The 22,902-nt window shown below is 41.1% G+C and overlaps 1 protein-coding gene across 1 annotated transcript in view; it reads left to right on the top strand.

The window, feature by feature from the left end:
• Positions 1 to 22,902, top strand: part of PALS1 (protein associated with LIN7 1, MAGUK p55 family member) — a 282,364-nt gene that overhangs the window by 48,821 nt on the left and 210,641 nt on the right. The window contains exon 2 of the mRNA XM_073608605.1: positions 1,620 to 2,114. Within this exon, the coding sequence (XP_073464706.1) occupies positions 1,751 to 2,114 (364 nt within the window). The 5' untranslated portion in view covers positions 1,620 to 1,750. The remainder of the gene's footprint in view (positions 1 to 1,619; positions 2,115 to 22,902) is intronic.

Here is a 22,902-nt window from a genome sequence, read left to right as displayed (position 1 = left end):
ATGAATACTCAGTCTGTAGTGTACGATTAAGATGAGAGGAATTTTGACTTGCCTGTAAATTCCATATCTTGAAGTACAGTACAAGATACAGGCCACCCTCCCTTCTATTCCTTGAATGATTACTCTGCATTGCTTGCTACAAAACTGGACTCATGGACTGGGTTAGCGTTATTGGGGAGGCACCCTCAAAAGCTTTGCTAGTGTCAAATCAAATGACGGTATAAGCCTTATAACCCAAGGTCTATGAATACTCTATGTCCTGTCAAGCAGGATGTTACTGCTGTGGTTGACTAGTATAGCTTTAGAATATCCACTATACAGGGTACAAATTATCTTATACTGTTTTAGGGTTTGACATAGTCTCTTAGGACTAAATGAAGCAAGCTTATTGATGGTCAAAGTTAGCTAATGTCTACTTATCTGCATACAACTGATATATTACAAATGCAGTAGAGAAACACTACAAGAGGCAGGCATTTCTCTAAAGTGAGTCGCGTATTAGGCTCGGTTCACATAGGTGCATTGCGGGACTGCTGTGAATCCACTGCGGGTTCCCTCATCGCACCTGACTTGCAAAGCAGTTCACACTGCCTTATGCAAACCGCTGGGAGTTTCAATACAAAGGTAATGACACCCCCAGATCGGTTCACATATCGCAGTGCCAACTGTTTCGGACATGAATCGGATCGCATGGGTGTGATTCTATATAAAGAGATAGATAGATATCTATCTCTCTCTCTATGTATAATATATATAGATAGATAGCAAAGGGCTTTGTACCCTTTTTAAAAATGGTGCTGTGATCTGCCTTAAATCGCATCATTTCCTGTCGGGAAATAACTCGATTTTCTTCACAGTTCTGCCCACTGACTTCTGGGAAATGATGACTCCCATTTCCCAGCAGCACAGGCGAGGGCGGAAGTGGCAGATTAGTAGCCACCACCTAGCAACAGGGCAAGTTTAAAAAAAAAAATTCACTGCAAATGTTTTTTATTAATAAAGAACTGGGAAAATGTGAAAATCGTTTTCAGGGTGGAACTGAACTCCGCTTTAAATTGTATTTTAACTCTACTGTCTGCCTTCATGTTGTAAAGCGCTGCACAGACTGTTGGAGCTATATAAATCCCGTGTAATAATAATAATAATAATATTTGATCTGTGGCAGTCCAGGTTTGGTTCTCTATGCTGGCAGCATAGATCAAAGCTGACTTGCTGCAGCAGTATGCCTTAATGTTTTCCTTCACACATTTTTATTATTCTTTAAAAAAAAAAAAAAAAATCACTTATGGCATTTTAAGATCTATAGACAAAATGATTTGCTCTTGCTGTTTATAATATCCAAGTCATACCACAATGCATTATTACAGCTTGTTAGCTGCTGTACTGCTCTTGTTGCTGGATTTCTGGGGGATTGTAGGAAGAGTAAGACAAAGTTCTGTGGTTACTATATCCAATAGCATTTTCTTTAGATCAGTTAAAAACCTTAGACTCTTCCTGTAAGATACTAAACAATGAATGCTATGTCATTATTTGTTCTACCTTTTTTATAGAGATAGCCGAAATCAATCTCTAAATCATATCTTCTGCTGTTTTGTTTTTTTGTTTTTTTTTTTTAATAGGTTCATAATTATTGCATACAAACTGGTCCTGTGATCCTGGAGACTGCTAGCCACAATGGGATTTCTTTGCCTAGATTACTGGACAAACATTCAGAAATAAAGCCACGTGCAAAAGTGCTTGTATAGCAGCCATGACCACTTCTCATGTGAATGGTCATGTAGCAGAAGATTCTGATAGTGAGAAGCATAGTGCAGAGCTTTCTCCAGAAGAGCCGCAGAAGCACAGAGAGATGGCAGTAGATTGCCCAAGGGACTTGGGTACACGGGCAATGCCCATACGTCGAAGTGCACAGCTTGAACGAATTCGGCAGCAGCAGGAAGACATGCGCCGTAGACGTGAGGAAGAAGGAAAGAAACAGGATCTGGATGTTAATTCTTCAATGAGACTTAAGAAATTGGCACAAACATTTCCTAAAACTGGAATAGATAACCCTATTTTTGACACCGATGAAGGACTTGTTCTGGAAAGTCCCAGTCGTGCTGTAAAAGTATTAGGTAAGGATTGTTTTAGTAATCATTTTGTGATACTTTTTGTGAGTTTTGGGTATTTGTGTTCACTTAGTAGTGAAAGTAGTATGAAAAAAATCTTTTATTAATATTAAATCTCACCTTTATTGAATTTTTAAAGTGGCATTAAAGCCTAACACTAACTAGTATTAAAAATGATTCCTCCTTCCCTCCTCCTACTTATCCTGCCCACACTGTGTAAAAAAAGAAAAATCTGTATACTTTTTTTGTCGACTCTGGTCTAGTCATGTGATCCTGAAGCTCTGGCTTTCCTGTGTCTGTGAACAGCTCCTGCAGGGGAGAGGAGGGGGTGCTGACAACAGCTAAGATATGGGAGCCTGTGTATGGTGACATGACTCTGCAAATTCTAAGCTGTTGTGTTGTTCAGCATTCCATGACACAGAAAGCTTGGGTATAAGAATAAATTGGGAGGGAATAAAAGGTCATAGGTAAGAATGGCAATAAAATGGAATATAAGTTTAGGGGGGAGGCAAATTGGGGAGGGTAGAGGGTCACGTAGTCGATATCAGAACCTTGTTCAAACAGGTATCTAATCTTTGAAGCATAGCTGTTACTACCAAAGTTCCTAGGTAGTTACTGCCTGGGGGATGAGGGTTTAGGGTTTTGAGAATGCTTCTTGTTCAACTTGATGGGTATGTACAATATTTATGTTTAATGTTCATAGTTAGTAGAGCTGCGCAATTAATCATTTAAAAGATTGCAATCTCGATTCAACCCCCCCCCCCCCCCCACACACACACACACACACACACCCACACACACACTTAATCCAGCATTTCCACAATTCATGTAAAAAGTGCAGAGCAGTTCCCCTGCTCACAGCTGTCAAAAAAAAAAAAAAGCAACAGGCAATGTTTATCAACAACAATGCTCGCTGAAAGAGACAGATAAAAAGAAACATATCTTAATCAAAGGAATGAACTTCGGTCTGCAAATGAAGTCAGTTTAAAGCAACCTTGTCAAGTACAAAAATACTTATTTATTTATTTTTAATTAAATTGTTGCTCTGTTTAACCGCTTATTAACCCTTAATTTACTGATTGACTCCTTGTTCTCCTTCTCCATTTAATTATTATTTTCCTGCTGATTTTTTTTTTTTTTTTTTACTTCTATTTTTTAAACTATTAATAATTCAAACTTTTTTTTTTTGCTTTGTTCATTAATATTTTTTACACCTTTTAACATATATTTACACGTCTCATGTTGAAAAGACCCCGAATTATAAACAAAAAAGTTGCAGTAGGTATCGGTATTCGGCAAGTACCAAAAAAAAAAAAAAAAAAAAAAACCCTTTTGTAACTTAACCACTTCAGCCCCGGAAGAATTTACCCCCTTCCTAAGATAATGTTACATCGAGTAAATTGATACCCAACATGTCATGCTTCAAAATTGCGCCCAGTCGTGGAATGGCGACAATCTTTTACCCTTAAAAATCTCCATAGGCAATGTTTAAAAAATTCTACAGGTTGCATGTTTTTAGTTACAGAGGAAGCCTAGGGCTAGACCTCCTCTGCGATCGGTATTGCTCTCGCTCTACCGATCGTGGCGATACCTCACATGTGTGGTTTGAACACAGTTTTCATATGCGGGCGCTACTCACATATGCGTTTGCTTCTGCACGCGAGCTCAGTGGGACAGGGCGCGTTTTAAAATTTTTTTTTTTTTTTTTTCTTATTTATTTTACCTTTTTATTTTTTTGTAAACATCCCTTGTAATAGAAAAAAAGCATGACAGGACCTCTTAAATATTAGATCTGGGGTCAAAAAGACCTTAGATCTCATATTTACACTAGAATGCAATAAAAAAAGTCCCTTTAAGAGCTATGGGCGGAAGTGAAGTTTTGATGTCGCTTCCACCCTGCAATGATATGGAGACGGGTGGAGGCCAACTTCCCCTCATCTCCACACCCAACAAGGGAAAACATCCGATCGCCTCCGCCGCTGCCGACGGCTCCGGTAAGCGTGGAGGGCACCGGAGCGCTGGGGGGGGCCCCCTCTCCCGCTGCCGATAAAAGTGATCTCGCGGCGAATCTGCCACAGAAACCACTCTTATCGGAAAGTGTACCGCCGGCCAAAGAAGAAGATACCGGGGTTATGGCAGCTAGCTGCTGCCATTACAACGAATATTCTCCTTCAAAGGCGTGCGGCGGTCCGTAAGTGGTTAAATTTGATTGAAGCAAGGAATATTATGTCTTATTTTATTGCCATCTTTTTTGATAACCTAATGTTCAGGGGTTGTAAATCTTTAAAATAAAAAACTTCTCAGAATGAGAGAATCGTGATCTTTATTCTAAGTAAAAAAATTGTGATTCTCGCTTTATCCAGAATCGTGCAGCTCGTTAGAAAAAGGCATATGTTGAAAGAAAAAAATGAACCATGAAAAAAATAAAATTACATTAAAAATCCCACATCCTGACGTGCAATGCATACAATATGACAATATGCATATATTATATGTTAATCAGACTTGATGGATGTCTTTTTTTTTTTTTTGCATGTTCCTCCAGCCCCCCCTTTACTTAACTCGAGCTGATCCAGATCCAGCGATGTGCACGAGAGTCGCAGCTCTGCCCCTCCTCACTGCATGAGTGAGCCCACACGGGAGCCCCCACGGGAATCGGCTTCCCATAGGGGCACTCACCAAAGAGGAGGAGCCTGGAGTGCCAGCTGGGAACCCCAGAAGAGAAGGATTGAGGCTGCTCTGTGCGATACCATTGCTCAGAGCAGGCAAGTATTGATGTGTGTGTTATTTTAAAGGAAAAACAACCTGAAGGTTTAATGGTACTTTAATAAGAGGCATAGATGACCTTCACCACAAGGTAAATAAAGTTGAAATTATGTATTTCACTCTTGAGAAAAGGCAATTAAAGGGGGCTATTTTTACACATTGTATAGATCTATAGCTCTATACAGTGCCTCCTCCTCTTTGGTGAGTGCCCCTATGGGAAGCCGATTCCCGTTGGGGCTCTCATGCGGGCTCACTCATGCAGTGAGGAAGGGCAGAGCTGCGACTCTCGTGCACATCGCTGGATCTGGATCAGCTCGGGTAAGTATAAGGGTGGGCTGGGGGGACATATGCAACACAGAAGGTTTTTTATCTTACGCTAGGGTCACACCTATACGGGTGGGTGCGTGTATCGCTCCCGCAACCATCCACAGTGAAAAATCACTGCTGTCAGAAAACGCGCAGGGCTGACATTCATTATAAATGGCACCCCCCCCCACGCATGTGAAATTGATGTGATTTCCCTGCGGGCTGCATTTTGAAGAAGATGCATACATCTTTTACTGTGGGAAACGCAGGCATGGCAGCTCATTGAAATATATGGGCTGTCATGCCCACGCAGACGCGTGCCGCTAAACCGCAGAGGTGTGAACCGAGCGTTAATGCATTGTGAACGGATGATGAAAAGTGAGCTCCATATTCTCAACTGAGATCTCACTAATTCTTTGTATGGGGAAAGATTATGCATGTCTATGTTTATGTTGCTTTTAGATTAGGGGTATCCTCTTTCTTTTTTTTTTCCTTCTCTCTAGAAGCTACAGATTGGCATCGCATGCTGTTATTAAAGTCAATGTGAACTCCAAAATTAAAGGTTTGCTCTGTTATAGGGAGCGTATACAAAATGTTAATTGTGCTTAAGCAGTACCTGAAAAATAGTATGCCCTTCATGTGCCTAGACACCCCTGTGCCTTTAGTCTCAAAACTGTATATCTTTAGTTCAACCGCTTGCCGACCAGCGCATGCCGATGTATGTTTGCAATTTTTTTTTTTTTTTTGTAGAAAATAAATAAAATATTTAGAAGAATACATATTGGCCTAAACTGAGGAAAAAAAAAAGTTTTTTTTAATTTATTTTTTGGGTATATTTATTATAGCAAAAAGTCTTAAAAATATTGCGTTTTTTTGTTTATAGCGCAAAAAATAAAAACCGCAGAGATGATCAAATACCACCAAAAGAAAGCTCTATTTGTGGGAAAAAAAGGAGGTCAATTTTGTTTGGGTACAACATCGCATGACCACGCAAATGTCAGTTAAAGCGATGCAGTGCCGAATCGCAAAAAGTGCTCTGGCCAAGAAGGGGGTAAAATCCTCGAGCTGAAGTGGTTAAAATGTTTAGGCACCGTGCCTCTGACTGTTCCATGAAATGTGGTTTTGTTTGCTCCTGTGCTGTTCACTGTTCTCCTTGCTGAAGAGAAGGTTGTGATATAAGGAAGTGGGAGTTGGGGTCCTGTGAAAACTAGGTACTTGGGGCCCCCCCCCCCCCCAAAAAAAAAAATGACATGCTAAATGTGGCATGTCAGGGGGTCACAAGTACTTAAAACGGAAGTTCCATTTTAATATGCATGCCTGCCCCACATGTTTGCACACTTGCCCAGCAAAGCAATCCTTTTCAGAGCTACATTTTCTGTGCTTCCCTGTATGGTCAATTGCTTCCATCTTCATCAGTTTTTTGTCTTCCGAATTATTGGTCGACTGTAATTGGCCGGGTCGGGATGGTGTAACTCCCACACATGAGCACGTGGGTTACTTTGTCCTTGCACAGAATTGTACAAATCTGTACTCAAAGCTGCACTTGTGACATGAAAACACGAACAACCAGGAAGAGGCATTTAACAGAGAAGAAACACACGGAGTCTCTTCTGTCAGAAAAAGCCTGTGGTCGTTTAAGGAAGGAATTTATTTCCGCTTTGTCTCTGAACTACCAGAACAACCAGATCCCTCTTCATCCTTGACATACCCACTTGTATGTCAACTTGTAAGTCATTAATCACTACTCTTTGAATGTGTATTCTATCTATTTACGTTGTTGTTTTTTTTGGCTGGAGAACTTTTGTATATTTCCACTTCAAGTGTCAAATTTGAAAAAAAAACTCACTACATGTTTGTGTTCCCATTCACACAGCATACCTAACTTTTAGGCCTTTTGCACACTGTATTAATGTATGAGCTTCAGACAAATCTTGTGAGTATGCACGAAAAAATTCTGCCTGGAAACTCTTATTTTTTTTGTTTGTTTTATTAATGGACCAATATGCAGCGCATACAACGGGTAAAATAAGTATTGAACACATCACCATTTTTCTAGGTAAATATATTTCTAAAGGTGTTATTAACATGACATATTAACCACCTGTTGGCAACAACCCATGCAATCCATACATACAAAGGAACCAAAACAACTTCATAAATTAAGTTATGTGTAATAAAATGGAATGACACAGGGAAAAAGTATTGCACACCTGAAGAAAGGGAGGTGCAAAAAGGCATGGAAGGCCAAGACACCAGCTGAAATCTATCAGTAATTAGACAGCAATCCTGCCCCTTGTCAGTGCAAATTAAAGTGGATGTAAACTCAATGTCATCCTTTCTAAACTTCGGCCATAGGGGTTATCTATAAGGATATACATGCCTCCTGCATGTATCTTTACCTGTCAAATGTCTCCCCTCTATCTGCTATGAGACCCGAAAAACTGCATATTCTGTGGGTGGGTCTGTTGTCTGGAGCTCGGTGGGTGGAGTCGTGATGTCAGTAGACTCCCCGCCCACCTCTACACTCCCCTTGTCAATATGCATTTTCTCCTGTGTATTTCTTACACTGAACTTCTGCTATGATCTCTAACATCCAGTGAAAAGACAGGAAAGTAACCACATGACTTCAGCATGCCAAATCAGCATGCCAAAGCAGAGCTGCTGAAAAAAGGAGTGGGGGTGGGAATTAAAAAAAATAATGCATGTCTTAGGCCAGGGATATGTAACTAGCGGACCTCCAGCTGTTGCAGAACTACAAGTCCCATGAGGCATAGCAAGACTTTAACAGCCACAAGCATGACACCCAGAGGCAGAGGCATGATGGGACTTGTAGTTTTGCAACAGCTGGAGGTCCGCTAATTGCATATCCCTGTCTTAGGCTAGTGCACGAGATATGTAAATTGCCTGTCACTCACAGCAAGGGGGAGGATTTGACAACGTTTTTTTCTGTTTGTCAAGTTTTATCTCACTGAACAATAAGAGGATTGCCCAGAGCTGGATTAACTCTTTGTGGCAAGGCTGGGCTCAAATGATAGGAAATCTTATACTCTACATTATGACATAAAAAAAAAAAAAAATTCGGGTTTACATCCACTTTAACATCAGCTGGTTCAGTCTCAACTGATGGCCTATAAAACAGTGTCTCATTATCAAGGTGTCACAAGAAACCTCTCATGATGGTTAAAAGCAAAAAGCTCTCTCAAGACCTTCGCAACCTTATTGTTGCAAAACATACTTATGGCATTGGTTACAGAAGGATTTCTAAACTTGTGAATGTTCCAGTGAGCACTGTTGGGGCCATATTCCGGAAGGGGAAAGAACATAATTTCACCATAAACTGGCCCACGACCAGGTGCTCCTCTCCAGGTTTTTGACAGAGGAGTGAAAAGAATTGTCAGAAGGGTTGTCCAAGAGCCACGGACCACTTGTGGAGAGCTTCAGAAAAACCTGGAATTAGCAGGTACAGTTGTTTCAAAGAAAACAATAAGTAATGCACTCACCACACAAGACTCCATTGCTGAAGAAAAAGCATGCTGAAGCTTATTTAACGTTCGCTGCACAACATTTAGACAAGCCTGTGAAATACTGGGAGAATATAGTCTGGTCAGATGAGACCAAAATTGAACTCTTTGGATACCATAATACTCTCTGTTTGTTCAAATTTTTCTCCATTACAATCACATCGTGAAATACACAGAAAAATTCCTGAATACATACAACAATAACATATTATATTCTATACAACAAAAGACAACAGAAAATAACAAGAAGAGAAAAAAAAAAAAAAAAACCCTAATAATTTTCTCTCCCTTTCCTCCACCCCTCCCCTCCATGAGCCCCCCACACCAATCCTTCCGCCTTGAGCTATCATTCCTTAACTACTCTGTAACTAGTAGATGGTATGTTAACACTTATGCTTCCATCTGATCCCAAAATAAATGGTGTCAAACCTGGTAGCATCAGCCATGGTTTCCACATTTCCCTGAATTTATTTGCTAAACCCCTTTTCTTATACACCTGCCATTCCTTTAGCAATGCGTCATTTACCTGTGTCCGCCATTCCTCAAATATAGGGCTCCCAGGGCATATCCATTTCATTGCTATCAATTTTTGTGCCATATACTGTATAGCATCCTATCAATGGGTGTCCTAATTACTGGAGTGTATATTTCTTTATCTAATTGGCTTAATAAACATATTCTTGGATCTACCTGTATCCGAGTTTGATATGCCTGATTGATGGTTTCTACCACATTCTGACAATGCCTGAACAGTTTAGGGCATTTCTAAAGCATATGCATTAGGTCAGCATATACTTTTGAACATCTTAGGCATTCCAACGTATCCCGCCTCCCCAATAGCTATAATTTAGCCGGTGTCCTATAAGCTCTATATATTATATATAATTAGGTTAAGTATTGCTGTGGAGATACTGATACAGTCTGTAGATGTTTCAGTATACACTGCCATGTTTCATCTGTCATTTTTCCAAGGTCTTTTTCCCATCCCCTCCTGGCCAAACCACTATTCGCCATCTGTGATTGCTTAGTCAGGTGGCCATAGTGTGTGGAGATTAGACCCCTCTTAACCTGCATCTTTGCAAGAACATCCATAAGTGGCATATTTTAGAGGTCAAATTGCACTGCACATCCCCCCAAAAACACCATCCCAGCAGTGAAGTTTGGAGATGGGAACATCATGGTGTGGGGCTGTTTTTCAGCTTACGGTACTGGCAAACTTCTTATCGTGGAAGAAGGATAAATGGAAAAATGTACAAAGACATTCTTGATAAAAATCTGCTGCCATCTACCAGAATGATAAAGATGAAACATGCGTGGACATTTCAGTAAGACAATGATCCCAAACACAAAGCCAAGGAAACTCTCAATTGGTTTCAAAAAAAGAAAAGAAAGGAAAGCTACTAGAATGGCCCAGCCAATCACCTGACTTGATTTCAATAGAATCGATGGAAAGAACTAAAGATCGGAGTTCATAGAAGAGGCCTTCAAAATTTGAAGACTGTGTGGAAGAATGGGCCAAAATCACACCTGAACAATGCATGCAACTATTTTCAGCATACAGGAGGCACCTTGACGCTGTCATTACCAACAAAGGATTTTGTACGAAGTATTAAATAAATTTCAGTTAGCGTGTTCAATAATTTTTCCCTGTGTCATTCCATTTTATTACATATAACTTAATTTCTGAACCTAATTGTTTGTGTCTTTTGTATATATGGATTGCATGGGTTGTTACCGACATGTGGTAAACATTTAGGCTGCGTTCACACCTGAGCGTTTTCAGCTTGTAAAACTCCCCAAAAAACAGCCAACAAACAAAATCCCATTCATTTCAACAGCACCTGTTCTCCTCATCTGAGCGTTTTGTCACCTGAAGCAAAACGCCTGAAAAATGCCTTAAGCGCAAAAAAGAACATGAGCTTCTTTGTGGCAGACTACAGGCGTTTTTTTGCCTTTTACATTGGTGACCTGTACAAAATCGCAGTAAAAATGCGACTTTGAAACGCTCAGGTGTGAATGCAGCCTTAATGCCAATAGCACCTTTAGAAATACATTTACCTAGAAAAGTGGTGACATGTTGAATACTTATTTTAACCGCTGTAGATTTGTGCATGTGTGTACAGGCACATTGAAAGCAATGGACTGCATTTTTAGATTTGTTAAAAAAAAAAACAAAAAACAAAAAAAAAAAAAAACCTGTATGCCTAAAAACTGAGTGTTTTCAGGCAGTGGTGTGCAAAAGGTCTAAAACCACCTAACCATTAACCATTTTGCTCTTTTCTGTGCCTTGATAGTTTGACTGACAAATCATTCAGGCATGCATTACTATACCCAAATGTGTTTTTTTTTTTTTTTTTTTTTTAACATTTTTGAGACATAAAGCTTTTTCTTTAAAGAGTAACTCCTCTTTTGTTGAGAAAAAAAAACATTCTCCTCTGGGTGATCTATGTACAATACAATGATTTTAACAATCCTTTGTTGCAGATTCCTATATTTTATTATTCTGAAGAAATCACTGTGTCCATGTGGAAAGTGAATCTAATGGGAGTGGTTTCATAATTATCAATCAGCTGCTGCACCTGTGGCAGGGTCTGCATCCCTTTAGACATGATTTCCTATTGTGAGAATCTCACCAAAAATGATATGTTTCAAGGGATGTCTGAAATTTGACTTAGTGTTGACTTCTGGGAAAATCGATGAGTTAATCACACAAGCATCAACTTATATTTCTGGGGTGTGTTCTGTACACATTCTGTTGCATTGCATTTTACAGAAAATTACTAAGCTGCAGATTGAAAAGGAAAGGCAATTACATTCAATTGCAATATGACTTGAGTCGCAAATATAAATTATATATGTGTATATAAAAAATATATATTCTTTTAATACTTTTTTTTTTTTGCTATCTTTTTTTACCACGAAAGTGGAGTTACCCTTTAAGTAGTGTTTCATAACCTCTGGACTTTCTATTTTTATATTAAAAGGGAAAACCAAAAATGTTGGTAAAAAACTGTTTTTCATTTACCACTTGCTGACCACGCTATAGCAAAATGGCAGCTACAGCGCAGTCTGCCAGTTCTAGGAGGGCGTTATATGACGTCCTCCCATGATGGCGCTCTGTGATTGCTGTGTCCTCCAGACAGCTGATCACAGATCAGGGTAAAGAACCAATTAAAGCAGCTCTTTACCACGTGATCAGCTGTGTCCGATCACAGCTGATCACGATGTAAACACACTTGCCGGTTATCGGCATTCCTTTCCTCATGCTGTCACAGAGAAAGGAGAGAGCTGGTAAGCACCTATTTTGAAAGGGGACATCTGCACTGATAATCGGGACACTGACCATCAGTGCAGCTTATCGGTGCAGCCTCATCAGTGCATATGATTGAAGTTGAAAAAATACCTGTTTGCAAAATTTTGTAACGGAAAAGTAAACAGTAGCGATTAAATACCACCAAAAAGCTTTATTTGTGTGTGGGAAAAAAAATGATAAAAATGATATGTGTACAGTGCTGCATGACTGTGCAATAGTCCTTCAAAGTGTGAAAGCTGAAAATTGGCCTGGGCATGAAGGGGGTAAAAGTGTCCAATAGGTAAGTGGTTAAAATAGAGATGCCAGGACTGTATGAAAGCCTCCAAAGCTGCCATTTTGTGGAAAGTTGACACCCCAAGGTGATCTTATTTGTTTGGCAGATTGGAAAATGAGACATGCTGGTATTTAGGGGATTAAATGGAGCTTGCTAATCGAGTACCAATACATGGTTGTACTGGTCACACACAGAGAAAGGAGGAGGTGAACTGGTTAATAAATTGGGGGAGGGGGGGTTGAAAGGGTTTAAAAAAAAAAAAAAAAAAAGGGTCTGACTGAGTGAAAATGAATAGATGAACCGCTATTGCTACAGACCCATTTTTTTTTTATTCCTCATTGTTATGTCTCTCCTTCCTCTGTTGTTAGAGGAAGGGAGGAATCCACCAATGTCAACATTTTTTTTTTTTTTTACATTGTGACCACTGTGACTGGACATCACAGTGATCACAAGATAGCGAATCCCTAGCATTTGCTTGGAATACCCCTTCCACCCTCCCCAATTAACATTAAGTGGTGAAACCAAACTTTTAGATCTTCAATGCTTTGTTAGTATACACCATGCTAAAATCTGGTTTACAACTGATAATGAGATCTGCCAGCATACTACAGACCTGATTAATTATAAACATGAACTCTCCAGCCCCCTCTGCATAGCAGAGGAAAACCTCAGTTTCTGAGTTTTCAGAAAGTAAAATGTAAGCAGCATTTTTTACGTGTTTATATGTTCTGTGAATAAGAACATATAACAAATAGAGATACTGTCCCTATTTGGCTGCAGAGTGGAAATACGCTTTACCTTACACATAAGCAGTGTGTGTACGAAACCATGTCAAACTTGGTTGGCAAAGTCCAAGTATTCTAAATCCACTGCCATCCCTTTCTCATTAAACAGAATTGCATATGACAACTTCTGTCTTTGGTGAATTCATGCTGGGTGTTACTTATATTGTTTTCACATACTTTCGTATGTGATCAAATTTCATCACATTTCCCTTGCACCAATCCATTGTTACCAAGCCAAGTATTAAAGAGTCTATAGTGTTTGAAAACTGGTAAAAAACCATGGCGCTTAAGTCTTTGCGAATGTTTGGTTGTAAACCATCTGGTCCATTTGCTTTATTCTATCTTGTTTCCACATTTGTTTCTCCTTCTGAACCATATTCATTTTGAGCCCTTGTGGTACATTTGAGTTTGTGCTTATACCATCTTAATTTTGTACAGCTCCCTCTTTTATATTTGTAACCTCAGCATTAAAGGGTATCTGCATTTTTGTGGGAGAACAATATTGCAATAAAAGATAATATACATACATATACAATTATGTTTCTTTTTCAATCTGCAGTGCTGTAATTTTTTTTTTTCTTTTTTTAATAAATGAAATATGGCAAACTGCGTGCATTTCATACACAGATGGTGTACAGAACACCACTAGAAATCTAATTTCCTGCTTCTGTGATTGGGTAACTGATTTTCCCAGAAGTCTCCACTAAGATGAAGGTCAGATTTTAGGCCCCTTTCACACGATTGGACCGATCAGGTCCGCCTGTCTGCTTTTCAGGCAGACCTGCTAGGGCCACCCTTTGACATCTATGGGGAAGTGGATGTCAGCTGATATATTTTTCCGCTGACACCCGCCTGGCATCTGATCCTACAAAATCAATCCTACAAAATCCACTGAAAACAGATGTATGGCATTACGTTTGCCATCAGTCCAGCGTGTAGGATCGGATGAAAATGGACAGGTTTTCCGTTTTCATCCGATTCCCCCCATAAAGGACAGCGGGACTCTGACAAATCCGTCTCTGCACAGTGAGTGGAGACGGACCTGTCATCCGCCTGCTCAGCGGGGATCAACGAAGCGATCCCCACTGAGCAAGCGGAGTCCATCAAAACAAATCTGCCCCATGTGAAAGCGGCCTTAGGCATCTTCTACAAAACATAACAAAACAGACAAAAACTTCACAAAATTCAGAGATTTGCCTTGGCCTACTTTCACACTGATCCGCTGCAAAAACACATGCGATTTTTGCTGTGATTTTACTGTGTTTGCGGCGCGGTTTTTAACCACTCACTGCCCAAGGTACGTCATATGACATCCTGGACTTTGAGTGGGAATGAAGCCTGCAGCTACAGGCATCATCCAGATATCATCTTTTTAGGCCGGCGATTCCCTACACCGCAAGAACAATCATAGCGGCAGTGCAGCCACTTGATCGTTCTTACAGGCTGCGGAAGGGGACCTAACCCCCCCCCCCCCGCCACCCTCCGAAGCTTCTACCGGCTCGCCTGTACGATCGCTGAGCCAGAGAACGAATCGGTCACCATCGGAAGTTGAGCCTAGAGATTTCTGGTGACCAGATGGTCCCCAGTCATCTCCATGACCCAGCGGAAGTAAACAATGCCGGGGACGTGACTGGAAGCGCTGAGACAGTTTTTTAAAATTTTTTTTAGTTTTTTTCTATCCATCCTGAAAAAGAGATGTGGGGTCTTATAGACCCCACATCTCTCCATAAAGAGGACCTGCCACACATTAATCCTATTACAAGGGATGTTTACATTCTAGCATGAGACCTCCTCTGTAAGACCCCTTTCACGCTGGAGGCGTTTTTCGGGCGCTTTAGTGCTAAAAATAGCGCCTGAAAAAAGCCCCAGCTGCAAACCCGGTGTGAAAGCTCGAGTACTTTCATACTGGGGGCTGCGCTGGCAGAGCGTCACAAAAAGTCCTGCAAGCAGCTTCTTTGCAGCGTTAAAGAAGCTGTGAATACAGTGCTCCTATAGCACCCCTGCCCATTGAAATCAATGGGCAGCACCGCCGGCAAAGCGCCCCTGCAGCGGCGTTTTGTGGGCAGTTTTAACCCTTTTCCGGCCGCTAACGGGGAACAAAACCGCCCCACTAGCGGCCGAATAGCGCCGCTAAAACGATGGTAAAGCGGCGCTACAAATGGCGCCGCTTTACCACCAACGCCTGGGAGCTTTCAGTGTGAAAGGGCTCTTACTATAAACAGGTAACCTGTAAAAAAAATTTAACGCTTCGCCTTTGGAGATTTTCAAGTACCAAAGTTTGGCGCCATTCCACGACCTTCCGCAATTTTAAAGCGCGACAAAAAAAAAGCGTTTGAAAAATCGCTGCACAAATACCGTGTGACATAAAAAATTGCAATAACTGTAGGGTCCCTGCTAAAAAAAAAAAAAAAAAAAAAAAACATATAATGTTTGGGGATTCTGAGTAATTTTCTAGAGAAAAAAAAACATAATTTTTACTTGTAGGAGCGAAGTGCCAGAATTGGCCCGGATGGGAAGTGATTAAAGGACACGTGACTCACGTTTTTGCCACATTTTCCATTGCTTTCAGTGGGAAGGTTTTTTTTTTAAACTCCCCAAACATGCTTCAAAGATGCTGCAAGTAGGATTTTTTTTTTTAATTGCAACAGAAGCTCACTGACCAAGTGTGAACACATTCATTGATTTTAAAGGGAAGCGTTTTTCTTGAGCTTTTCAGTTGCTTGTGTTAAAGAAAAAAAAATGGCCTCTTGCACGCTGCAGCTTGAAAAAGCTCAGTACAGCTTATTTTTTTACTGAGCTAAAATACAGCCCATAAATTGCAATGTGCCTATGCACACAGGCGCGTAAACAAGTGCTGTGTGTTCTTCAGTAAAAAAAAAAAAAAATATGGAAAAATCAGCATTTTTGGTCAGTAATTTACGCCTCATGTGCGCAATTTCACACAAATGTCTATTAACATATTGTGAACGCGAGAATGAGTTTGCGCGGAAATGTGCGAAATTGCACGTGCGCAAATTCATTAAAAAAGAAAAGTCTAAGAAAATAGAGGCTCAAACAGAAGTATCGTGTGCAAGAGGCCAAAAGCGTTTGAAAAACTCCTCAGTGTGAAAGCAGCCTTAAGGGGTAATCACTTATAAAGGAATGCTGACCCTGCCACTCTCATTAGTGCCCTGCATGTGCATCTGCTGAGAAATAATGAAAAAGTCACTCCCTTTTCATTTTCAGTATCCAAAAACATAGAAGAACAAACAGCTTTTTCTGTAGAGAAACAGGTAGGAGCCTGCTACCAAGTTTGCTAAAATCTTTACAATGTACGTTGATCACCCAGAAGGCATTGGGTTTTTTTTTTTCTTTTCTTCACAAAAGTGGAGTTACTCTTTAAGGCCCCTTTCACACTGGGGCGGTGGGGGCATCGGCGATAAAACAGCGCTATTTTTAGCGCTGTTTTACCGTCGTTTTTGCGGCTGTATTCGGCCACTAGCGGTACGGTTTTAACCCCCGCTGGCGGCCGAAAAAGGGTTAAAACCGCTCGAATAGCTCGGCTATAGCCGCGGTATAGCCACGCTGCCCCATTGATTTCAATGGGCAGGAGCGGTTTAGGAGCGGTGAATACACCGCTCCTTCGCCGCTCCAAAGATGAGGCTGACAGGAGATTTTTTCTTCTCCTGCCAGCGCACCGCTTCAGTGTGAAAGCCCTCAAGCTTTCACACTGAACAAACAGCAGCGGCTGTTTTGGGTCAGTTTGCAGCCGGTATTTTTAGCGCAATAACGCCTGCAAACCGCCCCAGTGTGAAAGGGGTCTTAAGAAGAAATGTAATAGTTTTCTTTTTTGTGACGAACACTAACCAGTTCTGGTATTTTGTTTTTCTTGCTTTAGAAGAACCTGTAGCCTGTCTATATACCATCAACTTTTTAAATATTCCTAACCACTTCCGTCCCAGGCCATTTTTTTCCTAAACCTCCTTGGATCCCAGAGCGTTTTTTCATTTTTGGCTTTGTCTGGGTTCTGCACTTTTATTATTTGTTTTCTACCCTAAAGTATTATACACTGTTTATTCATGACAGATAGGGCTTTCATTTGGTAGCTATAATGGATACATATATTTTGTTTTCTTAGCTTCTATTAAAGTATTTTGTGAAAAAAAGGAGAAAAAAATGCTGTGAAAAGCCCAATTTCAACAGTGGAGGGGGAAAGTGGGTTAATATCTGCTTTAAGGCGGAACAGCACCATAAAGGGGAAGTTGCACTTTATGCACCCCCCCCCCCTTCTTATTTGGGAACTTTTTTTGGGGGGTGGGGTGGGGGCGGGGTGTAGGCAGGTACCTGGATTTGACAGGTATCCACTGCCACTTCTTGTTGGATCACCTAGGCAATTCCATTGGGAGTTTTTGTAGCTGCTTTTATTTTGTTTCAAACGAGGTGAAGAACCTTTTTAAGCCCAAAGCGGTATTAAACCCAAAGCTAAAAATTTTATATATTGCAGCTTACTATTCAGATGTGGTAGCTGCATTTAGTTTTTCTTTTTTCAGCCCTTTTCCCCTCAAAACAGAAACCTTATGCAGCTACCAGAATTTGTAAACTTATATAAATATTAAAAAAAAAAATACTTTTGGGTTTAATACGTTTTTAAGGTGAGCCCAGTCAGGTTGAGGAGGTCCGAAATCAGCATAGTGGGGACTTTTTTTTTTCTTTTTTTTTTTTTTTTTACAGGTTTGAGGTTGCCAAAAAGTGCAGTGACATTGGCTGAGGTGGGGAGGCAGATAATGCACAATTTCCACATCGGCCAATCAGAGGAAGCCTGGTATTCTTCATTGATAAAAATACAAGGCTTCACCTGAATGTTGGAGAAGCAACTCACTGACTCTTCTGCTGGAACACAGCACCACCTATTATATGTAGCTAATGCTACTACAGTATATTACAGACACACACACATCATCGTGTAAGTGAAAACACTTTTCTTTTTTAATTTCTTAATTATTTAACTGTATTACAAACGATATTCACTGACTTGGAAATGTTTTTTATTCATCCTCTGACTTGTGCTTTTTAATCATCTTCTCCATTAAAGTGTACTTTTATCTTTATGGTGTGGTCTATGCTACAATACTGACTCTCAGGAAGATGGAACTTCCAGATACTACCGTATTTTCCCGTGGATAAGATGATACTTTTGTCTAAAATCATTAGACTAAAAATTGGGGGTCGTCTTATACACCAAAGTCAGCGGAGAGAACCACGCGGTTGCGAAGCTGCCCGTACCTTGTTAAACAGGTTTCCTCCAATCACAAGCTGATACTAAACGAAGTGGAGGCGGAGAGTTCGCAGATGCGATCCCTTTGGAGGCGGAGAGTTCGCAGATGCGATCCCTTTGGAGGCGGAGAGTTCGCAGATGCGATCCCTTTGGAGGCGGAGAGTTCGCAGATGCGATCCCTTTGGAGGCGGAGAGTTCGCAGATGCGATCCCTTTGGAGGCGGAGAGTTCGCAGATGCGATCCCTCTGGAGGCGGAGAGCTCGCAGATGCGACAGGGACCAGAGCGTTCTGAGCCCAGATGTCGGAAACTAAAAAAATAAATGCAGGTAAGCGAATATCTTACTCTGCAAAATTCAAACTGAATGTAATCGGCTATGCAAAAGAACATTTAGCTGCAGAGAGACAGTTTGAACCTCCTCCCACTGAGTGAATGATCAGACAGTGGGGAAAACAGAAGGAAAAACTCCTTAAGGCCGATTCACACTAATGCATTTTGTGATGCATTTTGCAGAAATGCAGGGAAATTTTTTTAACATGGGTTCCTATGGAACATGTTCACATCAATGCATTTTTGTGCCTCTGCGTTTTTGAAAAGGGTTGGGGAATTTTTTTCCCGCAAAATGCAGCATTTTGCTTGTAATAGAATTCAATGGACCCGCATCCAAAACGCAAGTACCGCGATTTTGCCGCGACTTGCGTTTTGCGTTTTTTTTTTTTTCCCAACTGTATATAGCTGGTTGCTAAGGAGGGGGCCGGGAAGATGCCGCCGTGTCCTTAACAACCAATGAGTCATCAGCTGTCAGCTGGCTTTCTGCTCAATGTAAAAAAAAAAAAATCGTGGGGGTCCCCGCAAAATCCATACCAGACCCTTATCCGAGCATGCAAGATGCTTTTGGGTGGGGGGGGTGCAGACCCCCCCCCGCCCCAAAGCACCCACCCCCCCTGCCCCAAAGCATCCATCCCCCCATGTTGAGGGCATGTGGGCTGGTATGGTTCGCTCGTCCCCTTCCTTTCCTGATCTGCGGTTCTGCATGCTCGCATAAGGGTCTGGTATGGATTTTAAGGGGACCCCCACGCCATTTAAAAAAAAACATTTTGGCAGGGAGGGTCCCCTCCGAATCCATACTAGACCCAAGGGCCTGGTATGGACCTGGGGGGACCCCACGCCGGTTTTTTTTCTCTCGATTTTTTTTTTTTTCCATTGAGCGGGACGCCCGCTGACAACTGATGACTCATCGGTTGTTAAGGATGCGGCGGCCAGCTTCCTGGCCCCCTCCGTAGCAACTGGCTATATACGGTGTAAAAAAATAAATGCAAATCACGGTAAAAACGCGTGTCATAAAACGCGGCAAGCACCGCAAAAAGCATTGGAGAAACACTCAAAAGCAACATGCATAGATGTGAATCAAGCTTAAAGTGGTGTTCCAACCAAAAAAAAAAATTGCATAAATGTGCCTAAAAAAAAATTTGGAAAAACATTATTTTTTTTTTTTTTTTTTTTTTTTTACTCACCTCCAATTGCCTGTTGCTAGGGGGTCCCTCATAGTCTGCCTCCTTCAGTGCCTGGGTTGGTGATATCACTTCCTCTCGGTGCAGGAAGGGCTCATATGGGACACGTGACAGGTCCCATATGACTGCGCGGCCAGTCACGGTGCGCAGCGCCGCATGTGCAGTGGGTGCCCGGCTGTGAAGTTGCAATGCCGGCACCGCCGAACGGAGGGGAGACGAGCGGGGCTTCCATTCCCCCGCATCGCTGGACCCTGGGACAGGAAAGTGGGAACTCCTCTTTAAGATGCCAAAAAAGAAGGCGGCCTTAAGAGGAAAGGCAACAAAATGGCCAAACTTCTTGGAGCAGAGGCTTAAGACTTGGATTATGGCGCGGTGCCAGAGTGGCTTATGTGTGTCAACCAAGCTTATTCAGTGTCGGGCCAGAAGGTTTGCAAGTGAAATGAAGATGGTGCTTCAATTTCATGAGGAGGGAAGGGTTGGCCACGAGAGCATGAAAATGCCACCAGTTTGAGGATAAAATCATACATGTCATACAACTTCGGAAAAAAAAATATTTTTAACCAAGTCAGATTGGAAACGTGGATGATGTGCCTTTCAACAGAACTGTTGATTTGAAAGGAATCAAAACCATGGCAATCAAAACAAGTGGCCATACAAAGACACACTATACTGCTGTGCATTCATGCTATGCAGATGGTACTAAACTGCCTCCTATGCTTATGTTTAAAGAGGAAAACATACCCTAAAGAGCCCATACCATTTGACATTATTGTGCAAGTTCAAGAGAAGGGATGGAAGAATGAAGACATTATGGCCATTTGGTTTGCAAAGGTTTGGTCCAGAAGACCTAGAGGGCTCTTATAGAAGCCAGCTCTGCTTGGTTTTGATCAGTTCCGAGCACATTTAACAGAAAAGACAAAAAGGGTTGCATCAGATTTGCAAACACACCTAAAAGTTATTCCTGGTGGGCTTACAGGTCAGCTACAGCCACTAGATGTTTCAATCAACAAGCCGTTTAAAGCCCCGATGAGAGAAGAATTTTTATTTATTTATTTTATTTATTTATGGTACTTATATAGTGCCGTCAATTTACGCAGCGCTTTACATATATATTATACATTCACATCAGTCCCTACCCTCAAGGAGCTTACAATCTAAGGTCCCTAACTCACATTCATACATACTAGGGCCAATTTAGACAGGATCCAATTAACCTACCAGCATGTCTTTGGAGTAGAGAATGGAGCAAGAATGGAGTAGATTGATGCAAAAAGCAGGTGGTAACTTGACACCGACAGGAAGAGTGAATAAACCAATTATTACTGAGGTCTACATTTGGGTCCTAAACTCATGGTATGGCGTCAAACAAGAGGTGATTGTAAAGTCCTTTAAGAAATGTGGAATCAGCAAAGCCTTGGATGGAACTGAGGATGATCTCACAAATAGACAGTGACTCAGAAGTCAGCAGTGATGCAATAGAAGTTAAAGAAATTGACTTGCCTGATGAAGAAGAAAGAAGTGATGCAACAGAGACTGGATAAAGTGATATGCTCAAAGCTAAGTGTGATGCATATCATAGTACTGGTATGTAAATGTTACCTGCAGTAATTACTAAATAGAAATGTGTTCTGTTTTTTATGTTTAAAATATTGATTTCTTAATTTTGGGTTGGAAAAGTGGGGGTCGTCTTATACACGGAAAAATACGGTACATTACACAATATTAGAATTCTACAATAACTCCATGTTTCCAGTGACTTAAAAATTTAGTTTGGGAAGGGGGCAGGAGGCGGAGCCTAGCAGAGCAGACATGCATTGTTAGAGCTCCACACCGCTCAGGAGAGAAGAGAAGGACAAAGCGGAGCCTGCAGGCTCAAAAGGTATCCATTTGAACCTTTTTGCCCCAGGGAACAAACTGTGAAAGTTTGGGCAGGAAATATGGTACTGGGAGGAAACCGTGGCAGAAATAAAAATCACCTCACAAAGAGCTCACAGGCACTCACTGCAGCTGAAGCAGCTCCAGTCACCTCACAAGATACAGCATCAGGGCGCTCTCACAGACAGAAAATGTCACAGCAAGACTCTCCATTTGAGTCAGATACAGAACAAATCCTCTCACAAACTTCTCCACAAGCCTCCTCAGCATCCCCAGTAATATTATTACAATTTGAAAAGATGCTTCATAAGGCTTTAAAACAAACCTCAGACCAAATAACAAAAAGCCTAACCAAAGAAATAAGAGAGCTGGGAAACCGCACCGCAGCCTTAGAAATAAAAATGGATGAAATTGAAATTACAACCCAAGAAAATATAACAGAATTGGAACAATTAAAAAAAGAGAATTTAATACTTCAAACTAAGCTCGAAGATTACGAAAATAGAGCCAGACGTTCAAACTTGCACATAAGGGGAATACCTGAAACTGTGACAGACCTGCAATCTACTATTACTGCTCTATTACAAGAACTAAAGCCAGATATCCCTATTGAACGTTTAGAACTGGACAGAGTACACAGAGCCCTCACAGCCAAAAAGAAAGATGGACCCCCACGTGATATAATCACAAAATTTCATTATTACAGAACGAAAGAACAAATACTAATTGCTGCAAGAGAAAAAAAGGAACTTAATTTTCAAGGACACAATTATCAAATTTTTACTGACCTATCCCAACTTACTATTACTAAAAGACGATCCATGAAACCCCAACTAATGGAACTGCAACGCCACAACATTATGTATCAATGGGGCTTCCCCTTTTCAGTCAGATTTAACTACCAAGGTACAATTTACAGAAGCAGATCAGCAGATGAACTACAACAAACCCTTTTAAAATTAAATCTGACAGAACCCACAAGCAGCAACACTCCCACACGCAGAAGAATGGCATCATCTTCACCTTCAGGCAGCACCCAGAAAATTTCAGAACAAAATGGGAATCATCATTCTCACAAAAGAGGCCGTTATGCCACATTATCCATGGACCAAGAAGATTCAATGGACTGACATCCTAATTCCTGATATCTCTTCATTTATTATACTAAGAGATGGTTCTCTATAAAAAAAA

The sequence above is a fragment of the Aquarana catesbeiana genome, linkage group LG13, assembly GCF_042186555.1.
Source record: "Aquarana catesbeiana isolate 2022-GZ linkage group LG13, ASM4218655v1, whole genome shotgun sequence".
Classification (NCBI taxonomy): Eukaryota; Metazoa; Chordata; class Amphibia; order Anura; family Ranidae; genus Aquarana; species Aquarana catesbeiana.
The sequence above is the reverse complement of the archived record's forward strand: the minus strand, read 5'-3'. Positions and strand labels throughout refer to the sequence as shown.